At 40.2% G+C, this 26,989-nt stretch overlaps 1 protein-coding gene across 1 annotated transcript in view; it reads right to left on the bottom strand.

Moving 5' to 3' along the window:
- Positions 1-679: 679 nt before the first annotated feature.
- The window catches only part of efhb (EF-hand domain family, member B), an 85,126-nt gene continuing 58,816 nt past the window's right edge, over positions 680-26,989 (bottom strand). The window contains exons 8-13 of the mRNA XM_059972344.1: positions 23,148-23,215; positions 21,435-21,589; positions 16,746-16,953; positions 16,352-16,531; positions 5,697-5,878; positions 680-1,456 (exon numbers count right to left, since the gene is read on the bottom strand). Of these exons, the coding sequence (XP_059828327.1) occupies positions 1,295-1,456; positions 5,697-5,878; positions 16,352-16,531; positions 16,746-16,953; positions 21,435-21,589; positions 23,148-23,215 (955 nt within the window). The 3' untranslated portion in view covers positions 680-1,294. The remainder of the gene's footprint in view (positions 1,457-5,696; positions 5,879-16,351; positions 16,532-16,745; positions 16,954-21,434; positions 21,590-23,147; positions 23,216-26,989) is intronic.

Raw genomic sequence — 26,989 nt, 5'->3', positions numbered from 1 at the left:
CTCAAAACTGGATCAAATTATGAAGGTTATTCAAAACATGAAAGATGGTTTTTCAGTCATTGTAATTAATGGCTGCTGGAAGCTACATCAAAACTGAGGCAATGAAGGGTAGATAGAGTTGCTGGAGAATTGCTTTTCTAAGATGCCTTGGAAATCAAGCCATGCCTGCAGATGATGTTAGTATAGGGATTGGAGAAAATGCTACGATAGTGATATTCTTGCCATGGGCAAAGAGATAAGAATGTTGGCGAACAGAAGCACTTCAAAAGAGCTGCACAATGCTGATCCTTTGAAGGAAGACAGGATAATTCACTCTTGACAAAGACTTCTGGCTTTGGTCAGAATTATTTCAATGCTATAGGAGAATCAAAAATCTAATTAGGGAGATTTGAACAAGGATTTGTAACTGAAGTGAATATAGTTCTTGAAGTGGGCAACATTGGGCTAGAATTATAATAGTACCAAACTTTCTCAATTTGTGCTCCCTTCAACATAGTCCTTTTAGAAACATGAAAGCTACAATTTCACATTATATTTTAAAAGACTCTTTTGCTATTTAACAACATTAAACAGTGCTGTTGCAAATGATTAGTGATTCCACAAAGAGTCTCACATTGATACAAAAACATACAGCCACAAACAACTTCTTGTTCAAAATAATAGGTCTGTATTTCCAAAGGAGGCTTTCCACATCTGCCATTTACTGCTTCTCATTGATATTCCAACAAAATAACAGCAAAAATCGGTTTGGAGAAGCAATGTGAAAATTCATCCTCAAATTGTTTTTGCCTGTTTGCATTTCACAGAAAAAAAAATCACATTCATTTGACAAAAATGCAATTGTGAGTTGAAATATTATTCAGTAAATAGCAACGAGTTTTTTTTTGGGGAGGGAGTGCTTTTTACAACCATGTTCCAAACTTGCCAGAGAGAAAATAACTTTTAAAAGACTGAAGAGTTATACAGATATGTTAACGTTTTCATGTAAAAACCCATTACTTCTTTTCATATGTAAAAGCACTTATAGGACCTTCACAAACCACAAACACAGCTGAAGCTCATTGCATGATTTCTGACAGAAACTGACTGATTTTTGTTCCAAATCTACAATAAAACTAATTACATTTAGAAGAAAGTTCTAACTTTTTTACCTGCAAAGTTTGTTTTCAATGCTGTGTCCATAATGAACACAAACTGAAATCTTGAAACTGTTCAAAAATTTCAAAAACAATTGCAAAACCTCATGCATTTAATATTATTGAAATCTTAAATTCACTAGGGAAATTACAAATTCTCAACAAATTGAAGTCGCTGATGTCTGAATTTCATCCAGAACCTCACGGAATGTTTCCACAGAAACTTCTCCCTTTGCATGTTTCTTGGCAGCACACTTCCATACCTCTTCAAAGGTCTCTCTGGACATATCCACTCCAGCCTTACAAAATATTTGCTTTATCTAATGCAGTAAAAACGGAAATGACTGTCAATGCAAATTCAAGACCAGATAACTGCATTAGTTATGATTCAAAACTGAATCTGAAAAGATGATTTAAACATCAAAAGGAAAGTAGAAACAGAGGATTATTTGAATGTATTTGAGAGAAAATTACTAAAGGTTATAACATACTTAAACACAAACATTCATGAAATAAAATAAAGGCATTTTATATTAAATCATCTACTACTTTAAGAGACCAGCTAGTTAAAACAAAGATCAACATCTTAAAGAAATTTGGATATACAACTCATATGTAGCAATACACAGCATATTAGTATAACTTGACATCTAACGACATCAGGTGTCAAGTTAGCAACAACAATGCTTTTATGTTGCATCGTTCTACTAAGCTAAGGCTGGTTGCTGTTGTGTGAAGATTGCAGACTGAAGTTTAAAAACAAATCAGGTAGTTAGAGGATAAAGCCCTTATTCCACATAACTGTGCATTGCCTTAGCGTGCAGGAGACTCCGGGAATTTCCAGGAGAGGTGGGATGTCTGGGAAATCCACTTTGCTTTTTACAGCAATACTTCTGCAGATGATTCCTGGCAGTGGAGACCTATTCTGGCATCCCCGATTACGTATTGCTGTTCTGGTAACTGGCAGTAGGACTTTAGTTGCTGTTGTGTGAAGATTGCACACTTAAGTTTAAAAACAAATCAGGTAGTTAGAGGATAAAGCCCCTATTCCACATAACTGTGCATTAAATCCTACTGCCAGTTACCAGAACAGCAATACATAATTGGGGATGCCAGAATAGGTTGCCACTGCCAGGAATCATCTGCAGAAGTATTGCTGTAAAAAGCAAAGTGGGTCTCCCAGACATCCCACCTCTCCTGGAAATTCCGGGAGTCTCCCGCATATTGATAGCGACTCCCTGTTACAAATTATATACAATATCCTGGAGATTGATTTTTTTGAGAGCTAGCGAGCCAGAGGGGGGTGGGGGGGAGAGGGATAGAGGGAGGGAGAAGGGGGGGGAGAGAAGGAGGGAGAGAGGGGAGGGGGGGAGAGAGAGAGAGCAGAGAGAGAGGGGGAGAGAGAGAGAACAGAGGGGAGAGGGGAGGGGGTAGAGAGAGAGAGGGAGAGGCATTCAGCATAGTGCGTCACATTAAGATAGAATTCAGAAGTCAGTTGTCTCACAAAACATTTGTGAATCTGATGTCTTCCAAAATTAACAAATTCATTGACACAGACTGCTGTGAGGTTGAGACTTCCGGCAAAATGCTCAAATCTGCCAAGCAAGCCACATCACAGTACAAGGAAAGTTTGAAAAAGAAATAGAAAATCTATTTGCATTAGATTAGCGTTTAGCTGTTAGCATTGAGGCTGCCAACAAAATACTCAACAAAAGTGTGTGTGTGTGTAAATAGTTTCAATATGTGATCAAATGAATTGTTGTGTTCTTTCATAATCGAATGTGACTGGAGGGGGATATGGAGATGTGAGGGGGCGGGGGTGGTGGTGCTACCTCCCTGAAATGAGTTTTTGTAGGATGGGATGTCTGATCTCCAAATTCACTGTGGTTTGCTCCAATATTACACAATGCCAATATCATGCGGCTTTCATCCTTGCAAGCAATTGAGGAGAAGGGTATGGAGAAAAAGAAAGGAAATGCATGGATTCCACATCCTCGCACCCTCTCACACAGCTCCCCTTCAGGCCTGGCTGATACATTACAATTCATCACACTGCTCACTAAATTAACATAGTGCCAATTCTCCATTCCACAGTTCTTTACTTTGCTGCTGAACATCTCACACCTAATTGATAACAATGACAGAATGAAATTCAATCCTAAATCAACATCACACTCCAGATTTCTTCAATTTTGCAATAGTCCTTAAAAATATCATCTAATCACTCCATGCACTCCTTAGAGTCTGTCTTCTGCATGATTTTACTTGCACTGATGTTTCTGCGTAGTCTCTTGTAGCTTCAGAAAACTAGTGAATGCAGTGAAGGAGGCTACAAGCAACCTTGGAGGATGTCAACAAAGCCGCTTTGGATAGAGAAGGCCTGCATTGCTTCATTAGAAATTCCAATGATTTGGCTTGCTTACAGATCGACAGAAGAACATTAGCGGAGAGGCAATGAAAAGATCACAGACTATATGGAGAGTGGCATACATCCATATTCTATAGAACAAAGGACACGCTCCTAAAGGAGTACCTCAGAAATCCTAGTTACCACACGGATACCAGACAGGTAGACTGTTGTGATACCTCCCATGTGCCTTTGAGCATCGGTATCCAAAGATGTGATCCCCTTAACTTGAGTTTCCACAAGACTACTCAATATTAGATCATTTCTGTTTGTACTTGCAGACTCAAATCCAATCAGCCATCACTTACACAATGGAAAGGATAAACACTAAAAAAGCACTACAAAACACTTTTCCTCTAAAGACGCCCTGGCATCGACCCCCATGTTTTCTTGCAGGCCTGCCATTGCATATCACCAGGCATGTTTTTATAGGTTGTCCCTTATATTCAGAACAGCAGAGTGTTTGCAGATGAGCCAGCATTTCTATCTACTCCGTCCAGTTTACACATAGCAAGTCACTCACCATTTGCAGATCATGTGTCCAACCCAACCTGTTTACAATACTGAATATCTGGATTTAATTTGTCCATTTTGGGATTGAGTGATACCATGCCTTACTATTTTCTCTCAAGCTTTTAAAACACTGAAGGGTTTTATTTGGACAGTATTCTCTATTCTAGCAGAGTAAATCGTTGCAATAGCACACTTTTCAGCATATTTCTGTTGTCAGTTCTGGGTTACCAGAGAGAGAGTGAATAAGAAAAAGTGAGAAAAGGGAATCAATAGTGACAAGAAAGCAAAACAGAGAAAGAGAGGGAGAATAGTTAGGAAAACAGGAAGGTTGGAAAGAATGAATTTGGGTGCTTAGTTTCAATAACAAGCAATCTCTATGATGATGAGGCTTGGAAATGCATGCAGGATATGCTACCCTATCAAGTTATGCCTAAGTCCTGATCAAAAGAGATCGTCGGCTATTAAGTAGTGATGCTGCAAGACACTAAGCAGCGTTTGAGGCTAATGATGACTTTCCATGCATCACCACTGAACATTTTTTTAGTACCGCATCCTGGTCCTTCGCATTAGATTCCTTGCATTGATCTCCATGGTTATCATCAAATGGCCAATTCATTGAACTCCAGGTCAGAAAATCTGTGTCCTCTCTTGCCTGGGTTCTTTTCTTAAAGATTTAAGAATTAAAGATTAGCTTTATTTGTCATATGTATGTCGTAACTTTAAAATGTACAGTGAAAGGCATCGTTTGGGTCAACGACCAACACAGCCCAAGGATTGTGCTGGGGGCAGCCTGCAAGTGTTGCTATGCTTCTGCCCACACAATTTACTAACTCTAACCAGTACAACTTTGAAACGTGGGAGGAAATCGGAGTACCTAGAGGAAACTCACATAGGCACAGGGGGAATGTACAAACTCACATAGGCACTGGTGGGAATAGAACTCTGATCGTGATTGCTGGTGCTATAAAGTGTTACACTAACCACTATGCTAATTTGATGCCCTCTTTTCTACCATCATTTTTACTATCTTTTCCAGCCAGCTCTACTGTCTCCTCGAATGTTCCACCACTGGATCCAGCTACAAAATATTCATCCTATTCATGAGTGGCACTGATCATGAAATGTGCAATTCATAAAATTAAGACCATTGCTGATACCCTAAAGAAATCAAAAGCATATTTATAATGAGATAGTCACGGAAATCAAATGAGCTCAACTTTCATGTGTGGCCTGCCATGGTTGAATGAGCATGGGCTAATCACAGCTCAAGATCCTAGCACACATTATCCAAACACTACCCAATTTAGCCACAACTGAATGGGCACCTAGTTTTTGCAAGTTTTCTGGTTCAAATTTAGCTTTGGTATTACTTACATTCTAATAGTAGGAATTTAACAAAGTCCTGACCAAATATTTGGAGCATTTTCAACCTTGAGTATAACTGAGAGAAAGAAATACAATGGGGAATGGGTGAGGCATCAGACTCTCCAACCAGCTCCCACCAATTTTCTGTCTTTGACTTATCTTCTCTAACACAAAAACTTTTTGTCATACGACAATCATCCATCATTCTGAGCAGTACAAATTTCTTTTGCTGTGTTTGGACTAGGATGAGTTAAATGTTGTTGCCAATGACTTACCTCTTCTTTGGGCCTGTCTAAAAACATGTCTTTCTCATAAACTTGACTTTGAGCAAAGATAGAAGGACTTAGCAAGGCCGAAGCAGTTGCCTCATCACCATAGTTAACCATATCACTAATACGACGAAACCGAGGAGCTGCTAAGTCAGTACGAATAGTAGGTACACCACAGGTTCGAAAATCTGTTTGAAACAAAATATAAAGAAATAAAGCATTAAGGGATTCTTATTTAATATTTTAATCAAAATTAGACATTAACGACAGATATATTCCTGACACGCACTGTGACTTAAATGAAAATTATAATTCCAATAAATCTTGTTGTTGGACTGTAGTTCTTTCCAATTGAGTATCTGATTTTGATGCCCATAGTAAACTTTCAGTTTCAAGTAACCAACTTCATTCTCATTTAACAGAATCACTTAGGATAAATTTCCATTTTTAGATTTCAAAAATGCTGAACCTCAGATCACAGTTCAAAGTACATTTATTACCTAAGTATGTATACCATATACAATCTTGAGATTTATCTTCTTGCAGGCATTATTGGAGTATAAAAGTTGCTTTGTTTGCTGTGTAACCAAAACTATGTAGTCAGCTTTGAGTTTGCTATTTGCTATGCATGTATCCAATTTAGTAGAAGAATGAAATCTTAAGAATTTAGAAGATAATGGGGTGTTAATGAGAGGCTAGCTAAGAGATGTAGATTAGGACATGATTAAGTAATGGGTAGAAACAATAGTGGCAGATGTACTTGTGACTAGCTCAATGACTGTCTCAGCTTTGATTTGCAAATTAAAGTTTTGAAACCAACAACAAAATTGGCGACCGTGACAGGACCGGAAAGAGTCCCGTGGAAAGGAAACAGCAGATTGGGGACGTTTCCCAGTCCTCTAGGGACCCCCACAAGGCTAACAGAGTTAAGGGGTGCACCCAAACAAAAGGAAAGCACTTTTTGCGACAATTTGGACTAAGAATTCTGTTGGTCTTGGGAAGCTCTTGGAGTCTCAGAAGTGTGGAACCACTGCCGAAGGGTCTCTCCGGTCCAAAGAATCTGGCAGAATTGGGGGTTAATAGAGAAAATCCTCGTGGATACCGCCTTAAGAGATAAGGGTCTGAATAGACGAGGTGCATAGAGAAAATCCCTGTGGATACCGCTTCGTATGAAACGAAGGTCTGAACGGGCAGGGAAAGGAAAATAGAGAAAATCCTCGTGGATACCGCCTTAAGAGATAAGGATCTGAATAGACGAGGTGCAAAGAGAAAGTTCTGTGGATACCGCTCTGAGTAGAGGTCTGTATGGGCAGAACAGAATAGGAAACAAGGACAGTCCAATACATAGTTTAAAGCGCTGGTAGATAGACGATAGACTAGGCATAGAATTAGAGTAAATAATATTATCCTGTAAACGAACTGTGAATCTCTGAAATACCTTAAAAAGAGAGAACAACATGACAGGTAAAGGAACGGCAGTAGAGATTCTGAGCAAAAAAATCCCGGTAAATAAATATGAGATTACAAAAACTTCAGAAAAATGGGAAAAGAGAACCAAAAACCTGTTCACAAAATGGCCAAGAGAAGGAATGTTTGATGTAAGCTTGTGCAATGAAATGGAGGCACTAATTAAAAATTACAAACCAAAAGATAAATCTAAGAAAAGAGGGCAAAAAGGAGAACGAGAAATGGAAGTGCTAAAACTCTTCAGAACGGAGGGAGAAAGGCTGAGGAGGACAGGTAGAATATTGATTACAAGCAAGGAAGACACTAAGGTGCTGGAGAAACAGCCTGTTAGAGAGAGAGGAAGGTACACTGAGAAGCTGGCTTCAGCTCCGTACCCGGATGCGAAAGAAACAGTAAAGCCCCCTCCCTATAATGAGGAAGGAACCCCTAAGCAGTGCCCCCTGCTGACGGGAACAGTAAACATGCAGGGAGAAGTACAAGTTTGGGATAATGAGGAGGAAAAAAGACAATATGAGAAGGAAAAAGTGGCGATATGGAAGGTATACAGGCAGAAAGGATAAAGGTGGAACAGGCAAAGAGAGAAATTAAAGAAGAGATTGAACAGATGAAATACTTGAGAGAGGAAAAGGAGTATGAGGAGTATCGGTTATACCATAGAAATAAACAGACTAGAAAAGAAAGTGGCTCATCAGGGCAGGAAGAGATGAGGCATTCAAGAGGAAGTGGAAAAAAGATAGGAGGTGAGAGTCTTGGAGAAACACAAGAGAGAAGGGAATCAAGCACGAGTAAGGATCATGAGGAGTCCCTGCCACAGGTGTACAGACACGGACAGGAAGAAAGAGAAGGTGACTCATTGGAGGAGCAAGAGTTAAGTGGAGAGAGAGAGGATGCGAGAATTTGTGGGGAAGAGGTACGAGGCAGAAGCCCAGAAGAGCAGAAGGAGGCAGTAGGGAAGTGACTTGCGGAAGTACAGAGAGAGCTAGATAAGTTACTGAGAGGGGATTGCCAGAGAAGATGCGAAAAATACTCCAGGGTCTAACCAAGTATTGAATCAGGACAGAAAGGAAAGACTCCACAGGGAGACCGAGGGAAGAAGAGGACCCCAGAGAAATTTGTGTGGGAGGCAGTAAAGACATACCCTGAGACAGATGGGGTCAGGTGAGGAGGAGAGCCAGGGCAGGTGGGAAGAAGGAGGAAGAATGATGCCGTTGTTAGTTAAAGGATCAGGACAAGTGCAGTATATCCCTTGGGGATCCCAGGACCTAGAAGGGCTGAAAAAAACACTGCCCAATCTACATGAAGGAGCAGGGAAATGGATTAGAGCCTTTGAAGAAGAAACGGCAGGACGATTATTGGCTATGGGAGATTTGGAGGCACTATTGATAAGGTTGATGGGAACCTCCAAATTTAACAAACTAATGGAAATGGCTGGCATAGTAAACTCGAACGACCCGAGAACTGATGGAGACGGGTTTGACAGAGGGTATGGCAGGCCCTCAGGAAGCTTTATCCACCCAAAGTGGACCCCAAAGCCTTAAAGGGGGATCCACTGGGAGACACTGAAAACCCAGCAGCCTACATAGAAAACCAGTTGAAAAGGTGGAGACTGGAGACTGAGCAAGAGGTGGAAAATAGCTTATTTATCACGACACTGTTCCGACATAGCATTTTGGATGCAATGCCTCTGCAAGTAAAATCCAAACTGGAGAAAGTGGTTGGGCTGACGTCAATGACCCCACAAGAATTTGGAGACCACGTAGTCCATGAGGTTGAGAAATACTGGAAAGACAAACGAAGGTTGTCTGAGCAGCAGGAAGAGCTGCAAAGAAAGTTAATACAAATGCAGCTCGAAGAACTCAAAAAGAAGGAAAAAGAGAAAAGCAAAAAGATGCTGCCAGCAACCGCCGGTCCGAGTACAGCCATCGAACTGGATGAAGCACCGCTATATGGAGGAACCGATCACACTGTAAGACAAGGGCCGGAAAACCCCATGCCAATAATCAACGTCTTTGGAGGAGCATTCCCACGAATGCCCTATCAGGAACAGACTAAATTCAAACAGCCCAGACAGGACTGGAAGTCCCAAGGAGGGGGACAGAGGAGCTATGGGCAGAGAGGACCAGTGAGGAAACAGGGGGAAAGAGAGGTAGAGAGATTGTGCTGGGGATGTAATCAGCCAGGTCACATGAGAAGAGATTGTCTGTTTACACCATGGCCTGTCACACACCAGCAGGAACCGATAAGGAGGGAACTAAAGTTTAGCCAAGGACCAGCCCCCACAGGCCCAAGCGGACCTGTGAACCTCTATACGAGGTATTAGGGGTGCCCCGAGAACTTGAGTGGGAAGGGACATTACCCAATGATAACAAGGGAGGCAGACGAGGAACCCATTGTTCAGGTTATGTTAGAAGGGCAACTGACACCAATGATGATAGATACTGGAGCCAAGTACACTTGTGTACAGCCACAGTATGCCCTTCACCTTCCCATGTCAGGAAAGTTTATTAAGACGGTAGGGTTCTCGGGGAAAACACAGTTGACACAGTGCACGGCTCCAGTGCAATTGAGAATGGGAAATAAAGGAATTGTTTTGCCGGTGCTAGTATTTAAAGGAACTCAGATTAATTTGTTAGGCAGAGATGCCTTATTGAAACTGGAATTAAAATTAGAATGCACCTGAAATGGGCTGAGTATGGAAAGAGCAGGGGCTCAATTGATAGTGCGAGAAGACAAGAAGGCTAATGTCTTTTGGATAGGAGACATCGCAGATCAGATTCAGGAAACCTGGGAAAAATGGAAAAAGGGCGTGCAGGCTATATTACCCAGCGCTATAATGCCCAAATCTGAGCTACATTGTACAGTGATTTTTGACGAGACTCAGAACAGGGAGTTAGAGGAGAGATGGCACCTGGAGGCATGTACACAACAGCGCCTGGAAGGGGAGGCTGTGATAATTGGAAAGCAAGGGGCAGCATTACAAGTTGAGTGGAACACCTTTTTAGGAAAATGGTACAGGATACCGGAGGCTGCGCCCCACATAACTTTGTTGGTAAACAGGGATATCAGTCTAAAGACTTAGGACCCTTAGTTAAGAGTGCTGAAACCGTAACAGTGTGGAGGAAAATCACGCCAGAGGTGTGGATATCAGAAGACAACAATTGCATTAAAATAATGGTAAGTGTAGACATGTAAGGGAGGACAGTGAGAGAGGTTGAAATAACTCCCCAACCACACATGCCATTGCTGGGAAAGGAAAGAGGCCAGCAGAGAGATAGAAGATAGATGAGTTGCCATCTATTCTGTGGTCACAGCATGACACGGACGTAGGGAAAATAAAAACAGCTAGTCTGGTGGAAGTAAGGCTGAAAAGGGGAGCAATTCCACCCAGGAGACCACAATACCCTCTAAGACCAGAAGCAGAAGAGGGAATAGCATTGACAGTGCTGGGGTTGCTTGAAATAGGAGTGCTTAAAAGAACAAACAGTCCATGCAATACCCCGTTGCTGCTGGTCTTAAAAGCAGATAAATCTAAGTGGAGATTGGTGCATGATTTGCGAGCGGTAAATGACGTGGTAGCGGACTGGCCAGCAGTAGTCCCCAACCCACACACGCTTTTGACTAATGTTCCACCAGAAGCAAGTTACTTTTCAGTGATTGATTCAGCATTCTTCTGGCCGACCAGTGTCAGTATCTGTTTGCATTTACTTACAGAGGTGCTCAGTATACCTATACCAGAATGCCGCAAGGGTTTAAACATTCACCACATGTTTTTAATCAGGTATTGAAGGCAGACCTAGAGGGCATACCATTGGAAAGTATATTGTTACAGTATGTGGATGACCTGTTGATTTGCTCCCACAGTAAGGAACACTGTGAGCAGGACACCGTAACTCTGTTAGAGAAGCTGGCGCACGAACTCTGTTAGAGAAGTTGGCGCACGGAGGACATAAAGTATCCAAAAAGAAACTGCAATTTTGCACGCAGCAAGTGGAATACCTAGGCAGGGTAATATCCAAGGGAGTGAAGGTGATAGCACCAGATCAGATTGAGGCAATAACTAAGGCCCCAAAACCCCAGACTGGAGGGTAGATGATGACGTTTTTGGGAATGGCAGGATACAGCTCAGATTGGATAGGAGAATATGCTGAGATTGTGGCACCTTTGAGAAAGATAATGAAAGAAGCAGAACATACAAATTGGAAAAACGGCTTACAGTGGAATGGAGAGGCGGAGACAGCTTTCAATACTATTAAGCAGGAATTGCAGTCAGCACCAGCATTAGCTTTGCCTGACTACGAGAAGGTTTTTCATTTGTATGTATCCAACTGACAGGGGGGTTATGTCACAGCGGTTCTAACACAAGAGACAGGCACAGGAAAAGCAAAGCAGCTGATAGCATAGTACAGTACGAGACTAGATGAGGTGGCTCAGGGGTATCCACCCTGTATTCAGGGATTGGCGGCGCTGTACTATGCTTATGAAAAGGCATCATCTGTAACCCTGGGCTATCCTGTGACTCTGTACACACACCACAAAGTAGCAGAATTGCTGGAAAGAAGGAAATTTGTGCTGACGCCAGCCAGGATAGCAGCCTATCGGATGCTATTGACATTTCCAGACATAACTATACAGAGATGCACTACCAGTAATATAGCCGATTTTGTCCCTTTGGACTATGAAGGAGAACTCCATGATTGTGTAGGGAAGACGATGGCATTTGCCAAATTGAGAGCAGGTTTACGGTCAGAACCACTAGAGGATGCAGATAAAAAGGTTCTGTTCGTAGATGGCTCTTGTTATAGGGATTATGATGGATATCATGCAGGGTTCTCAGTAGTGCAGCAGTATCAGTCGAGCTATAAAATTATTAGGATGGAGTCCTGTCCCCAACCGTGTTCCGCCCAACTAGCGGAAATCCAAGCCCTGACAGCTGCGTGTGAAATGATGGAAGGTGAGAAAGTAGACATCTATACTGATTCGGCATATGCCCATGGAGTATGCCATTTGTTTGGAGCAGTGTGGAAACAGAGAGGTTTTAAAAAAAGCAGTGGAGATCCCATACAACATTGTCAGCAAATTCTAGACTTAATAAAAGCCATAATGAAACCTAAAGCATTGGCTATAGTAAAATGCCAGGCACATAAAAAGGGAAATGATGTAATAACAAAGGGAAATCAAGCTGCGGACGAGGCAGCCAGAAAAGTGTCTGGATGTACATCAGCTGTCATTGCCCCCCAGGTAAGCCTAACTCCAGAACCTGTGGTAGAGGACCTAATTGAAATACAAGGTAAGGCAACTTTGGCAGAATAGACAATGTGGAGACGAAGGGGGGCCAAGCAGAACCAGGAAGGCTTGTGGAGCATGGAAGACGGTTTGTTGGTAGCGCCCACCCCTCTACTGATGATTCTGATTTCAGAAGCGCATGGGATTGACCATTGTGCAAGGGGGGAAGTGATAAAGAAAATAAAGAAGGATGGGGAGCATGGCTGACTAAAATGGCAATAACTGTCAGTATTGTATTGTTGAGCTGTGCGCTTGTGCTGTGCTGTTTCCTTCCTTGTCTCAAGTCTCTTGTAGTGCGTGCTGCAACCAAACAATTTCTGATGCTCGTGGCAATTACTGAAGCAAGCTCAGTGGAGAAAGAAACACCGAAAATGTATCGTTACAGCCTACAACACCTGCAGGATGAACAGGAGCAAAATGACAGTGTGGGAGTAGATTGTAAGGGCTTCTGAGTTTTTTTCCCTGTCTCAGGTACAAAGGGATAGGTTTTTGGCTCAGCGGCCCAGGGTAACAGGGAGAGAATACTTTGTCTTGGCGCAGAAAATTATAGTTATAGTTTAACCCGAGATTTGGGAGTAAGTGCTTGAGTCTATTGGGGCTTTTGTGCGTGGACTCTTAGTCCTTTCTTTGTGTGAGTTTATTGGGGCTTTTGTGCGTGGACTCTTAGTCTTCTTTCTCTGTGTGAGACTGGGTCTCAAAGGGGGGATACATTGAAGTATAACAGTTGCATTGTTTGCTGTGTAACCAAAACTATGTAGTCAGCTTTGAGTTTGCTATTTGCTATGTATGTATCCAATTTAGTAGGAGAATGAAATCTTAAGAATGTAGAAGATAATGGTGTGTTAATGAGAGGCTAGATAAGAGATGTAGATTAGAACATGATTAAGTCAATGGGTAGAAACAATACTGGCGGATGTACTTGTGATACGCAACTATAGACTGATTGGACATGCTAATACAGCTAAACCAGGAGATTGTTATAAAAAATGCTATGTACAAGGATCGGTGGGCAATCAGCGACTAGCTCAATGACTGTCTCAGCTTTGATTTGCAAATTAGATTTAACCCTTCTTGAAGAATCTTCTGCATCTCCTGGTCGTTTGTGGGGCACGAGAAACCATGACAGCATCCCCAAAACACAGTAGAGGCCATGAAAAGACCCACACAACAATGACAGTCAATCATCCAACATGCGAAAAGAGAACAAATTGTGCAAACAATAAAAAAGTAAACAAATAATACACAGGACATGAACTGCAGACCCCCTGAAAATTAGTCCAGAGCCATGTGGCCAGTTCAGCACTGAGGAGAGTGAAGCCTTATGGAGTAGTGAGCTGAACACTGGTTGATCCTTCACCCTCAACCTTGACACGTTAAACCTTTTAATCTGGATCAGCACTTAAATCGGTTATACATCGGTTCACTCTTTGCTCTTGGGCCCAGGTTTCACCACTTCAATCCATCCCAAAGTCCCCTCCAGCAATGGCTGCCGTGACCAAACCTGCATTCCCAGCAGTTCGCTGAATCCTTCAGGATGCCGCAGAAATGCCAGGCTCAAAACCGTACAGACTGCAGATTGCACTGATTGTGATCCATAAAAAGTATATCTGGTAGAATAGTTGGTGGTTTTTGCTAGCTGCCCACAAAACTTTGTTGTACAGGTGTCCCCCGCTTAACAAAAGTTCGCTTTATGCCACTTTGCTTTTACGAAAGATCTACAACAGTACCTGTTTTCGCTAACTGAAAGAAATCTGAAGAGGATTTTTGCTTTTACAAATAAGGGTACCCACTTTAAACTTGTGTTTACCCCAAGAAAGACTACCATGACCGTGAAGCCTTGCACGGGTAGGTGTGTGCGCATGCGTGTACATGCCGATTTTTTTCTACAAATCGGTTTTGGCTAAACCTTCCCGATTCTGATAAGTGAAACTACACTGTACATACCTTATTTCTACTTTATGTATGTAGGCTGTGTATTTATCATATCATTCCTGCTTTTACTATATGTTCAGGTTATTTTAGGTTTTATGGTATGATTTGGTAGGTTATTTTTTGGGTCTGAGAACATTCAAAAATTTTTCCCATATAAATTAATGGTAATTGCTTCTTTGCTTTATGCCATTTCGGCTTACAAATGGTTTCATAGGAATGCTCCACTTTCGGATAGCGGGGGAAACCTGTGTCTCCCCAGCACCATCTTGGGATAAAGTCCAATCATCAGAAATCCAGGGGCACGGTCAATTTTCCATTCATTAAGCTTAAGGAATAGGTAGTTTTCACTTCCCAGCCAAGTGTATGGCCAATTTTCAATTTGTTACGGTTAAAGAATCGGTTCCTTTCTCTTTGCAGAAAAGGAAAATAGTAAAGAAACTTGATGAAGTTCTTAAACAATTTCAAGGACATGGGACATATATACCTGGAGAAATTCTCCAAATAGTTATTAGAGCCAGGACTACAGAGAGATTTTCAGAATGTCAAATGAACAATAATATTTTAGTGAGAATAGAAAAACATTGGCAATTCATTCCCAGTACAATGGTGAAAATGAAGCAGACAAATTCTTGCTGGAAGAAACAGCTCAAGCTTATTAATTCTAGAGATATATTAAAGAAAAACAATGATGGATTTATAATTATAGACAACATGGACCAATGCACCTGAAATTTCCATAATGTCATTGTTGGATCATTAAAAAAAAGCTGTGCTATCTGTTTACACAAACATCTATGCTACTTTTTCTTTGATCTTCCATCAAAGACATAGCTGAAGATCAGGATGACACCCTATACACCTGTGTATTCTTCTCCTGTTGAAAATATCCTGTGAAAATTGGGGAAGATAAATCTTAAAATTCCTCACATCCCGAACAATGTCCTTTTAGGTTCATTATATTTCTAATCTATGGCTGAGAGATAAACTTGTTTGTTTTCTTTTTGAAGTATAACCACCACCATTTTATTCATCAGCATCCATTGCACACTTCAGTGATGTCAGAAACTTTCTTGGAAAATGTGAATCGATGAGCAACCTCCTCTTTTATCCCATTCCCAGCCACTCCAAAAGAAATGATATCACCTAAAGAAGATATGACATGAAAATAACCTCAGATGTGCAAATATGACTCACACTGGAAGTCTGCTGTGGAATCTCTGGGGTGGTGCCAATTTTTAATCATAGAGCACTGAAATAAATGCGCATCTTCATGTTTTTCTGATCACATCCTATCCTCCAGAACAGTGGTGCATAAAAACTTGAAAAACAGAAGCAAGAGTAGGCTGCCAACATTCAGTTGGATGAAAATGTAAATTCCAAGTATTCCAAGCTGATTTGAAGAGCTTGAGAGCAGCTTTGTGCTAGGCGACGAACTCTGGGCCCAGGGTGAGTCACTGGAGAAAGTGGTCTAGGCCCAAAGCCTTTTGCAGCAGTGATGCCTGGGTTCTATGTGAGGTATAATGCGCTGTTTAGACTATTTAAACGCTTGACCAGATCAGAGGTGACAACCAATTTCACTCACTCTCAACAATGTTCACTTCTCCCTCAAGGGTACGGAGACTTTCACTGAGTTACTGGATCAATTTAAATGCTGGCCCAGATAGACTGAAAAGACAGGTGTCAGTTGGGCCGAGAGCTGATTTCGCCCACATTGCTGGTACTTTTTTTCTTTCTCTTGCACATGGAGTGTTGGTCTTTCATATTTATTCTTTTTTTCCTTTTAATTGGGTTCTTTCGGGTTTCTTCCCTTCTGACTACCTTTGAGCAAGCAAATCTCAAGGTTGTATAATTTATATATTCTATAATATACTTGAAATACTTCAAATTAATCTTAATAAGATTGTATATTCTACATGAAAATACAAAATTGTTCATACAAAATAATATTATCTGTTAGGAAAATTAAACTAAACACTTACTTTCTGGTGAATAACTACCAGAAACTGCATTGATCAGTGAAGAGCTTGTACGATAGTGGCCATTAGACCTATCTTCTTTTCTGGTTATAGTTCTGAGTGTCTTGATTGAGCTACCAATTTCTAATGGTACAATATCGTCAGGTGCTACCAGCCCAGTGCCATCTTCATTTGTCGCACTTCCTATGAAGAATTAGTTTCTCATTAATAAAGGAGCATATGATCATTAAAACAAAAATCAGTTAATACGGACATCTGAAAAGAGCTGTCACATATTCATCTATAGTAAACAAAACAGAGTTAAATTTAACTCTACACTTCACTGCACAGACACTGCCTGATCTGCTTACTATTTCCATCATTTACAATTTTTGCAAAATATGCAGCAAAGATGTACCTTTTGTAATAATCTTTTGTTCTGTTTCTCTCAGAGGCATTTTATCTTTCCAATTCAGAAAATTTGCAAACTCTAAGAAGTTGATGGTGCCAACCCCTTCCACATCACAATAGTCAAATAATTCATCCACCAGTTTGGAATCTAACTTCAGGTTAAATTGTAAACAGACATCTCGTAGCTCTTCTCGGTCAATTTTACCATCACCATTCTGGATAGGATCAAACAAATGAAGAATAGAAATCAATCATTTTGCTTCTGACTATCAGATATTCAAATTAAACCTCCATGAGTTTCCACCCATTCACTTTAATAAGCAAACAAATTCCTGATTGATTGTGGGTGAGTGGGATTTAGGCAGTTGGGGTGCACAGTACAGCTAAACTCTCACAAGCTATACATGGTACATGACATATTGATCTTTGACACAAGAGGTGCTGCAGTTGCTGGAAATATAGAGAAATACACACAATGTGCTGGAGGAGCTCAGTAGGTCAGGCAGCATCTACGGATAGCAACAAACAGTTGCTGTTTTGGGTTGAGATGATGTCTTGGATGAAGGGTCTTAGTCCCCAACTCTTGACTGTTTATTCTCATCCATAGACAAAGGAAACCCCCAAGGCATTCTACACATATGTGAAAAACAGGAGAACTAAGGTCAGGGTAGGACTGATCAGAGAGAAAAGAGGAATAATGTGCCTGGAGTCAGAGGAAGTAGGGGAAGTTCTCAATGAATAATTTACTTCAGCATTCCTCAGTGAGACACACCTTGACAAATGTGAGGTCAGCATAAAACAGGCTAATGTGCTGGAAGATTAAGAAAGACGATGTGCTAGGTTCTGACAAAGATAAAATTAAGATTGAAAACACACCCAAAGTGCTGGAGGAACTCAGCAGGTTAGTCAGCATCTATGGGAATGAATGAACAGTCAACAATTAGTCTGAGACCTTCATCAGGACTGGAAATGAAGGGGGAATATGCCAGAATAAAAAGTGGGGGAGGGGGAGGGGAAGGTGGACAAGCTAAAAGGTGATAGCTGAAGCCAGGTGGGATGAAGAAAAAAGCCAGGAAGTGACAACTGGAAAAGGCAAAGGGCTGCAGAAGGAGGAATCCCATAAGAGAGGAGAATGGACCATAAGATAAAAAGAAGGAGGTTCCCTTTAGGATAGGTAATTCCTAAGGCTGGATGGGATATACCTCAGGTTACTATGGAAAGTGAAGGAAGAGATTTCTTTGCCGTTGGCAAAGATCTTTGAATCCACACTGGCCACAGAACTCATACCAATGTTCAAGAAAGGTAGCAGGGATAATCCTGGGAGCTATAGACCTGCGAGTCCTACATTAGTGGTGGGCAAAATATTGGAGAGGATGCCTGGAAACAGGATTTACGAGCATTTGTATAAGCATTGTCTGATCAGAGGTAGTCAGCAGGGCCTTGTGAGGGGCAAGCCATTCCTCATATGTCTAATTGACTTTCTCGAGGAGGTAACTAAACAATTTGATTAAGGTAGAGTAATGGATGTGTAAATGAACTTAGTAAAGTGATCAACAAGGTCGCCAATGGTAAACTCATACAGTAAGTCAGGAAGTATGTGATCCATGGAAATATGAAAGCGTGGATTTGGAATTGGCTTGCCCAAGGAAAGCAGAGGTATCAGATGAGGTAAATGAATAATAGTGTTCCGGAGGGAGCTTTTCTGGGAGGCCTTGCTCTCTATGATTTATACAAATAAATTATAGTGGTGCTAGAAAGTTTGTGAGCCCTGCAGAATTTTCTTTATTTTTGCATAAATATGGCCTAAAATGTGATCAGATCTTCATGTGAGTCCTAAAACAAGATAAAGAGAACCCAATTAAACAAATACCACAAAAACCATTATATTTGTTCATTTATTCATTGAGAAAAATAATCCAATATTACATGTACTGGTTGGAAAAAGTATGTGAACCTCTGGGGTAATGCCTTCTACAAAAGCTGTTTGGAGTCAGGTGCTCCAATCAATGAGGTGAGATTGGGGATGTAGGCTGGAGAGGTGCCCTGCCCTACAAAAAAAAAAGGCATTCGAGGTCAGATTACTGACAGAGCCTGCTCTCCTCAAGAAAGATCTATTTATGTATACCATGCCTCGATCAAAGCATCTTCCAGAGGACCGCAGAAGAAGAATTGTAGAGACACATCAAGCTGGAAAAGGCTACAAAAGCATTTCTAAAGACCTGAGTGTTCATCAGTCCACAGTAAGAGAAATTCTACAAACAGAGGAAACTCAGTACCGTTGCTACTCTCCCTAGGAGTGGGTAACCTGCAAAGATCACACCTAGAGCACAATGCACAATGCTAAAGAAGGTGAAAAAGAACCTAAGGATAACAGCAGAAGACCCTCAGAAATCTCTAGAACTTGCTAAAGTCTCTGTTCATGTGTCCAATATAAGAAAAACTCAAAAAAACTAAAAAAAAACAAGATGGTGTTCATGGAAGATCATCACGGAGGAAACCACTGCTCTCCAAAAAAAAATTTCTGTATATCTCAAGTTTGAAAAAGACCACCTGGATGTTCAACAATGCTTCTGGGACAATGTTCTGTGGACAGATGAGACAAAAGTTGAACTTTTTGGGAGAAATGCACATTGCTGTGTTTGGAGGGAAAAAGTGCACTGCACACCAACACCAGAACCTCATCCTAACAGTGAAGTATGCTGGAAGGAGCACCATGGTTTGGGGCTGCTTTGCTGCCCCAGGGCCTGGACAGCTTGCAATCATTGAGGGAACAATAAATTCAAAATTGTATCAAGACATTTTACAGGAGAATGTCATGGTAGCAGTCCATCACCTGAAGCTTAATAGAAGTTGGATAATGCAACAAGACAATGATCCAGAACACAAGTGTAAATCAACAACAGAATGGTTTAAAAAGAATAAAAATATGTGTTTTGGAATGGCCAAGTCGAAGTCCTGACATTAATCCTATCGAAATGTGTACAGGACCTGAAGCAACCAGTTTATACAAGAAAGCCCACCAACATCCCAGAGTTGAAGCAGTTTTGTAGGAAGGAATGGCCTAAAATTCCTCCAAGCCAATGTGCAAGACTGATAAACAATTACCAGAAATATTTGGTTAAAGTTCTTTCCTTACAAGGGGGTTACACCAGTTACTGAAAACAAAGGTTCACATACTTTTTCCAACAATTATATGTAATATTGAATCATCTTTTCTCACAATAAATCAATGAACAATTATAATGTATTTTGTGTTATTTATTTAATTGGGTTCTCTTTATCTCTTTAAATGTGAAGATCTGATCACATTTTAGGTCATATTTATGCAAAAATGGAAAATTCTACAGGGTTCATAAACTTTCTAGCACCACTATAGATGAGAAAGCAAATGGGTTGGTTAAGAAGTTTACAGATGGCATCAAATTCAGTGGTGTTATGGATAGCATCGTATGTTGTCACAGGTTACAACAGGACATTGATAGAGTGCAGACCTGATCTGAAAAGTGGCAGATGGAGTGCAATCCAGAAAAGTGTGAAGTGATACACTTTGGCAGATCAAACTCGATGGCAGAGTACAAGGTTAATAGCATGATTCTTAACATGTGGAGGAATAGAAGGATCTTGGGGTCCAAGTCCATTGATCCTGTAAAGTTGGCCACATAAAATATTCCACACATGGAGTATTGTTTTCAGTTCTGGTCACCTCATTATGAGAAGGAGGTGGAAGCTTTAGGGAGAGTGCAGAGGAGACTTACCAGGGTGTTGCCTGGATCATAGAACATGCCTTTAGAGGAAAGGCTGAGCTAGCCAGGGGATTTCTCCTTAGAGCAAAGCAAGATAAGAGAAGGCTTGATAGAGGTTATAAGATGATAAGAGTGGGCAGTCAGCACATTTTTCCCAGGGTGGCAATGGCTAATTCAAGAGGACATACTTTTAAGGTGATTGGAGAAAAGCATAGTGGGAATATCAGAGGTAACTGTTCTTTTGTACACAGAGTATTAAGTAGATGGAACACACTGCTGGATGCTGGAGTTGATAGTAGAGACAGATACATTAGGGACCATTGAGAGACTCTTAGATAGGTACATGGATGAAAGAAAAATGATGGACTCTGTGGGGAGGGAAGGGTTAGTTTGATCTTGGAGTAAGAGGTCAGCTCACAATATGGCCCAAAGGACCTGCACTGTACTGTACTATTCTATGTTCTATTATATTTTTAAAAAATCCAGATAACTTTTAACTTATCCTTTGTGATTTGGAATTCCCCAATCATCTTGGGAAGTTATTTTATTCCTAAAACTATAACCTAGCATTTTAAGAAGTCTGGCCCAGAGATTAACCTATAAAAAGACATATTGACTGACACTTAGTACGACTTTCATTCTGTGAAGCTTGTCTAGTTCTCAAAATAATTACAGATAGATTTCTATCCGAAATAACCTCGTTAAATACCTTCCAAGTTAAATGCTGTCTGCATACCCAAAACTCAAAACATGTTCTTGTAAGATTATGTATTATTCTCAGCACACTGTTCATTAGCCAAATAATTAGATTAAGGTTAAAATAAAAATGGAAAACAAAAACACTAATAAATGGAAACAGATTTTACTTGCTCATTATTTTAAAAATGAGTACTAATTGTGCAACTGTTACAATTTAATAACATTAACAGAAAGCTAATAAATAAATTACTCACTTTGTCATAATGTTTAAAAGCTTCAAGAAGTGTTCTGAAATTCTGGAAATTTGCTTTTTTTAAATGCTGGCGAATAGTATTTAAGATGCCCTTTTCCCTATCCTTCTCTCGGTTGAATTTGGTAGGAACCTTATTGTAAATGAGATCTCCAATTCCTGAAATAAAAAATTCATTCATTGCAATGGTGCATGGAAGCTTTTAAAAAGAAACATTCATTGGATTTGCATATAACTGTAGCGCTCAGTATTTGATTGCAACTTCCAGCTCCATAGATTCGTCTGGAGCAATAGGTGCCAATTTGCTTCAATTCAGATTGCAATGCACTCAGTCAAATTTCTAAAATAATTCAGTAGAAGAGATGAATGGTTATTGAACTGAAACATTTATTTCATTCCTTTCTCAACGCAAACTGCCTGAGAATTTTTGCTTTTAATAATGAAAAACACGTTCGTGCTTATGAAGCACTTAACCAATATTAGACATATTATAGCACTAATCTGTATGTTATGTTTTTGTGATCAGACACTTAACTGTACAGTATTTAACATTTAGAAATTACATAATTTAAAGAAATCTTCATGGCTTGCAAGTTAGTTGCTCATTGATTTTAAAAAATGCTGATTGGTATAAGGTATGATTTAGCCTTTCCAGGTCTTGTTCATTGCAAAGTACAGAAGAAGCTTTTGCTTCAAGTATTTAGCAAAATCCAACTTTTGCTAACAATGCCACCAACCGCAAAAATATTAAATCACAGACACCTCATAATGAACTTCAATAAGTGTCACAACTAGGAGAGCTTTAATTCATTCACGATGATCACTGTCTCCCTATAAAAATTGCTCTAATTGAATTTCAGAACAAGGTCATAGAGCTAATGGCCTACTCCAGTTCCCATATAACTCCATTTTACTTTGCTCCTAGAACTTCAGGAACTTAAAGTCAATTAAATATTGCCTTATGATAGAATATTGCATTACCCTTGGATTGTTTACATTGGTATATTAATTTATTAAAACATTAACTTTTGTCATTTTCAAACTCTTGTCTCAGAATTGCCTACTTAACTGCCACATTTAACTATCCAAATTCTCTCAGTATTACAAACCAATATTATTAAATCCTCATGAACTTTCTATCAGTGAGAATCTCATCAATATTCCAAGTTCCAACTCTCCAACTTTCTTATGTTGTAAGAAAACCTATAAATCAGACAGTGCCAGTATCTGTATTTAATAATATAGTCATATAAAAGGTATGGATTCTGTTACTAGCAATTTGAATAATTAGAAATTTATCTTCATAATCACAATAGCCAAATATAATAAAGCTTTTCAATAAAACAACTCACAATGCATTACTTTCCAATGCTATGTGAGCCAAATTCATTATTTCTAGAGTCATAACTCAGCCTTCTGCATTTCTAGTAGATGATCTCTGTTGGTAGAAAACAAGATGACCTTTCACAACCACGGGACAACCCTTAGGCTTTATATAGTAGATTTATGCACACAACAGATTTGTCTGTCAGCTCATGAAAATTAACCAGGGTGAGCTCTCAAATAGAAAAGTACAAATAAATACATACATACTGGATATACAAATGAAGCTTAAAGTTTCAAAATAATATCTTAGTGTTCATCCACTTAAAATTAATGTACATGCCAATGTTAATTTGGCATGTTTATTCATCCGGAAATATCAGTTTAACTTTACCATACTCATCAGGATGCAGCAGGACACCAAATGTATGATCAGGGGGAACCTTCAGCGTATCTACAATTCTGAAAGAACAAAAGAGAAAAAAAACAAAGAAAATTCTTAATGGCAGCAATAAATTTTGAAGTGGGTGAATGAAAAACAAAAAAATTTTGACTTACTACCTAAATACTGCACCTTCAAGGTTCCCAAATTGACAGCCAGCAATATCGAGGACATCCCACCCAAAGAGTATCACCCAAAGTTGTGAATAAAAACATAGAACAACCAGCACGGAAGCAGCCATTAGTAGATAGTTCCACAAATTTCCCTGTTCATGGTTAATTTGCCTTTTGGCATTTAGCGCCATTTCTGATGGCCCTGCTGGAAAATTACCTTGCTGGATTCCTGTGATACAATAGCTTGCTAAATGTGGAGCCAGGAGAAATATCTCTCATCTCCCACAATCTCACCAACCCACTTTTGATTACCAATGCACCCAGCCCCTCTGAGGTGTCCCTGAGTTGTGTCTGAGGTCAACAACTTTGAGGTGACCCTATTTCTCTTCCCCAGAAGGTCAGCCTCTCTGCAAACTAACACTACTTTCTACCTTTGCTTCAGTATTCACCAAGAAAAAAGAACCTTGGCAATTATGGGGATAACTTAGGGTGGACTGAAATGCTTGAGCATATAGACATTAAGAAAGAGGATGTGCTGGAGCTTTTGAAAAGCGTTGTTAGGTAAGTAACTGGGACCAGATGAGATATACACCAGCCTACTGCAGGAAACGAGGGAAGAGATTGCTGAGCCTCTTCCTATGATCTTTGCATCATCAATAGAGCCAGGAGAAGTACCAGAGGATTGGAGGTTTGCAAATGCTGTTCCCTTGTCAAAGAAAGGGAGAGATAACCCAGGAAATTATAGACCTGTGAGTCTGACTTCAGTGTAGGGCAAGTTGTTGGAGAAGATCCTGAGAAGCAGGATTTATGAGCATTTGGAGAGACATAATCTGATTAGGGATAGTCAGCATGGTTTTGTCAAGGGCAGGTCGTGCCTTATGAGTCTAATTGAGTTCTTTGAGGATGTAACAAAACACATTGATCAAGGTGCAGCAAAGGATGTAGTGTATATGGATTTTAGTAAGGCATTTGACAAGTTTCCTCATGCAAGGCTCCTTCAGAAAGTAAAGAGGCATGGGATCCAAGGAGGCCTTGCTTTGTGGATCCAGAATTGGCTTGCCCACAGAAGGCAAAGGGTGGCTGTAGATGGTTCATATTCTACATTGAGGTCGGCGACCAATGGTGCAAGGATCTGTACAGGGACCCCTCCTCTTTGTGATTTTTACAAATGACCTGGATGAAGAAGTAGTAGGGTGGGTTCGTAAGTTTACTGTTGACACAAAGGTTAGGGATGTTGTGGATAGTGTGGAGGGCTGTCAGAGGTTACAGCAAGACATCAATAGGATGCAGAATGGAGCTGAGAAGTGACAGATAGACTTCAACCCAGTGAAGTGTGAGGTGGTTCATTTTGGTAGGTCCAATTTGAAGACAGAATATAATATTAATGGTAAGACTCTTGGCAGTGTGGAAGATCTGAGAGATCTTGGGATCCATGTCAATAGGACACTCAAAGCTGCAGCACAGGTTGACAGTGTTGTTAAGAAAGCGTATGGTGTGTTGGCATTCAACAACTGTGGGATTGAGTTCAGGAGCTGTGAGGTAATGTGAGCTATATAAGACCATGGTCAGACCCCACTTAGTGTATTGTGTTCCGTTCTGATCACTTCACTATAGGAAGGATATGGATACTATAAAGAGAGTGCAGAGGAGATTTACAAGGATTTTGCCTGGATTGGAAGGCATACCTTATTAGAATAGGTTGAGTGAACTTGGCCTTTTCTCCTTGGAGTGACAGAGAATGAGAGATGACCTGATAGAGTTGTATAAGATGATAAGGGGCATTGATCGTGTTGATAGCCAGAGGTTAACACGAAGGGACATAATTTTTAAGGTGCTTGGAAATAGGTACTAATGGGACATCAGGGGTAAGTTTTTCCACACGGAGAGCGGTGGATGCATGGATTGAACTGACAGCAGCGGTAGTGGAAGCAGATACATTATAACTCACCCTTCTACTTCTTCATCCAGGTCATTTATAAAAATCTCAAAGAGGAGGTGTCCCGGTACAGATTCTTTTAAGAGCCTCTTAGACAGGTATGTGGAGCTTAGAAAAATAGAGGGTTATTCGCTAGGGAAATTCTAGGCAGGTTCTAGAGTAGGTTGTATGGTCAGCACAACATTGTGGGCTGAAGGGCCTGTAAGGTGCAACACACACAAAATGCTGGTGGAATACAGCAGGCCAGGCAGCATCTATAAGGAGAAGCACTGTCGACGTTTCAGGCCGAGGCCCTTCGTCAGGATGAAGGGTCTCAGCCCAAAATGTCAACAGTGCTTCTCCCTATAGATGCTGCCTGGCCTGCTGTGTTCCACCAGCATTTTGTGTGTGTTGCTTGAATTTCCAGCATCTGCAGATTTCCTCGTGTTGACCTGTAATGTGCTGTAGATTTCTATGTTCTATGATGGTTCATATACAAGGCTATGACCACCTAGCATCAGCCTAAAACTTATCTTTCAGGTTTCCTTTGGCAGGGCTCCAAGCATAAAAATGTGAGAAAATAGAAACAGGAAAGATCACTCAGCCCTCAAGACTGGCCCACAATTTAGTATAATCATGGCAGATTGAACCCAGGCCTCATTTCCTTTTCTCTGCCAGCTCCCCATAGCTTTTCATTCTTTGATCTTTCAAACATGAGAAATCTACAAACATACTTCCATTTTAAATACCACAAATTATCTAGCATCCACAACCCTCAGGGGTAGAAAATTCCAGAAATTCACCACCCTCTGTAACAAAAGGTTCCTATGCACCTCCATTTTAACTATGTTGTTAGGAAAATGTCAGACGTGGTTCACCTTTCAGAGTTATGGAATAGGGTAGCACGCTTTAGTACAAACAAGAACCAATGTTCAAGAAGTCTGTTAATATGAAAAGTACAAGCAGCACTTTGAAGCTTGGATACCTCTCATTCCAAATTTTTATTTCAAATAGATTGTCCCTTTCTTCTTTGGGCAACCCTGTTCTTCTTCACCTATAATTAATTCAACTACTCTTGCAATTCATATGTTTAATATTATTAGCAGCATATGCATCTCATAAAGCAAAGGATTGAACATCAGAGAATAATATATTCAAAACTGCCTTTAGCCCAGAGTTTTGTTAATTACACTTTAGTTTAACAAATTGATTACATCAAAAAATGAATGATTCCAGTTAATACTGATCCATAATGTATGTTTAGATGGAGCATAAAGATATACAACTACTGGTGGATAAACGGTGAGAAAACTTAATGTTTATTGATTGCTGGTCATGTATATTTCATGTATTTCTGAACAGTGCAATTTGGAAAAGTTGCAAAAATTGACTGATATTGTTAGGGTCAACGTCTGCAACTTAGAACAAATTAAACGCTAAGTATTAGTGCATACATTTATGTAATTATTTTCCTTAATTTTAATATCTGATTTTATATTTCTAACAGAGATTTGGCTGGGCCGAAGCAATAGCACACCAGTTCCTATCGAATCAGCTCCTCCTAATTTCCATTTGATAAGTAAGACCTGGATAAAGAAACAAAAGGGAGGAATAGCCATTTTGTTTAATAATTCTTATCAGTGTAAGCAGATATCATATGAAGTATTTGCATCTTTTGAATATCTTGCCCTTCAGCTGAAATCTTCCTGTTATGCTTTATTTTTAACTATATATATAGGCCACTAAAATATCTTGCAACCTTTTTT

Source organism: Hypanus sabinus, chromosome 6, assembly GCF_030144855.1.
Source record: "Hypanus sabinus isolate sHypSab1 chromosome 6, sHypSab1.hap1, whole genome shotgun sequence".
Classification (NCBI taxonomy): domain Eukaryota; kingdom Metazoa; phylum Chordata; class Chondrichthyes; order Myliobatiformes; family Dasyatidae; genus Hypanus; species Hypanus sabinus.
Note: the sequence above shows the minus strand (reverse complement) of the source record. Positions and strands in the feature narration are given on the sequence as shown.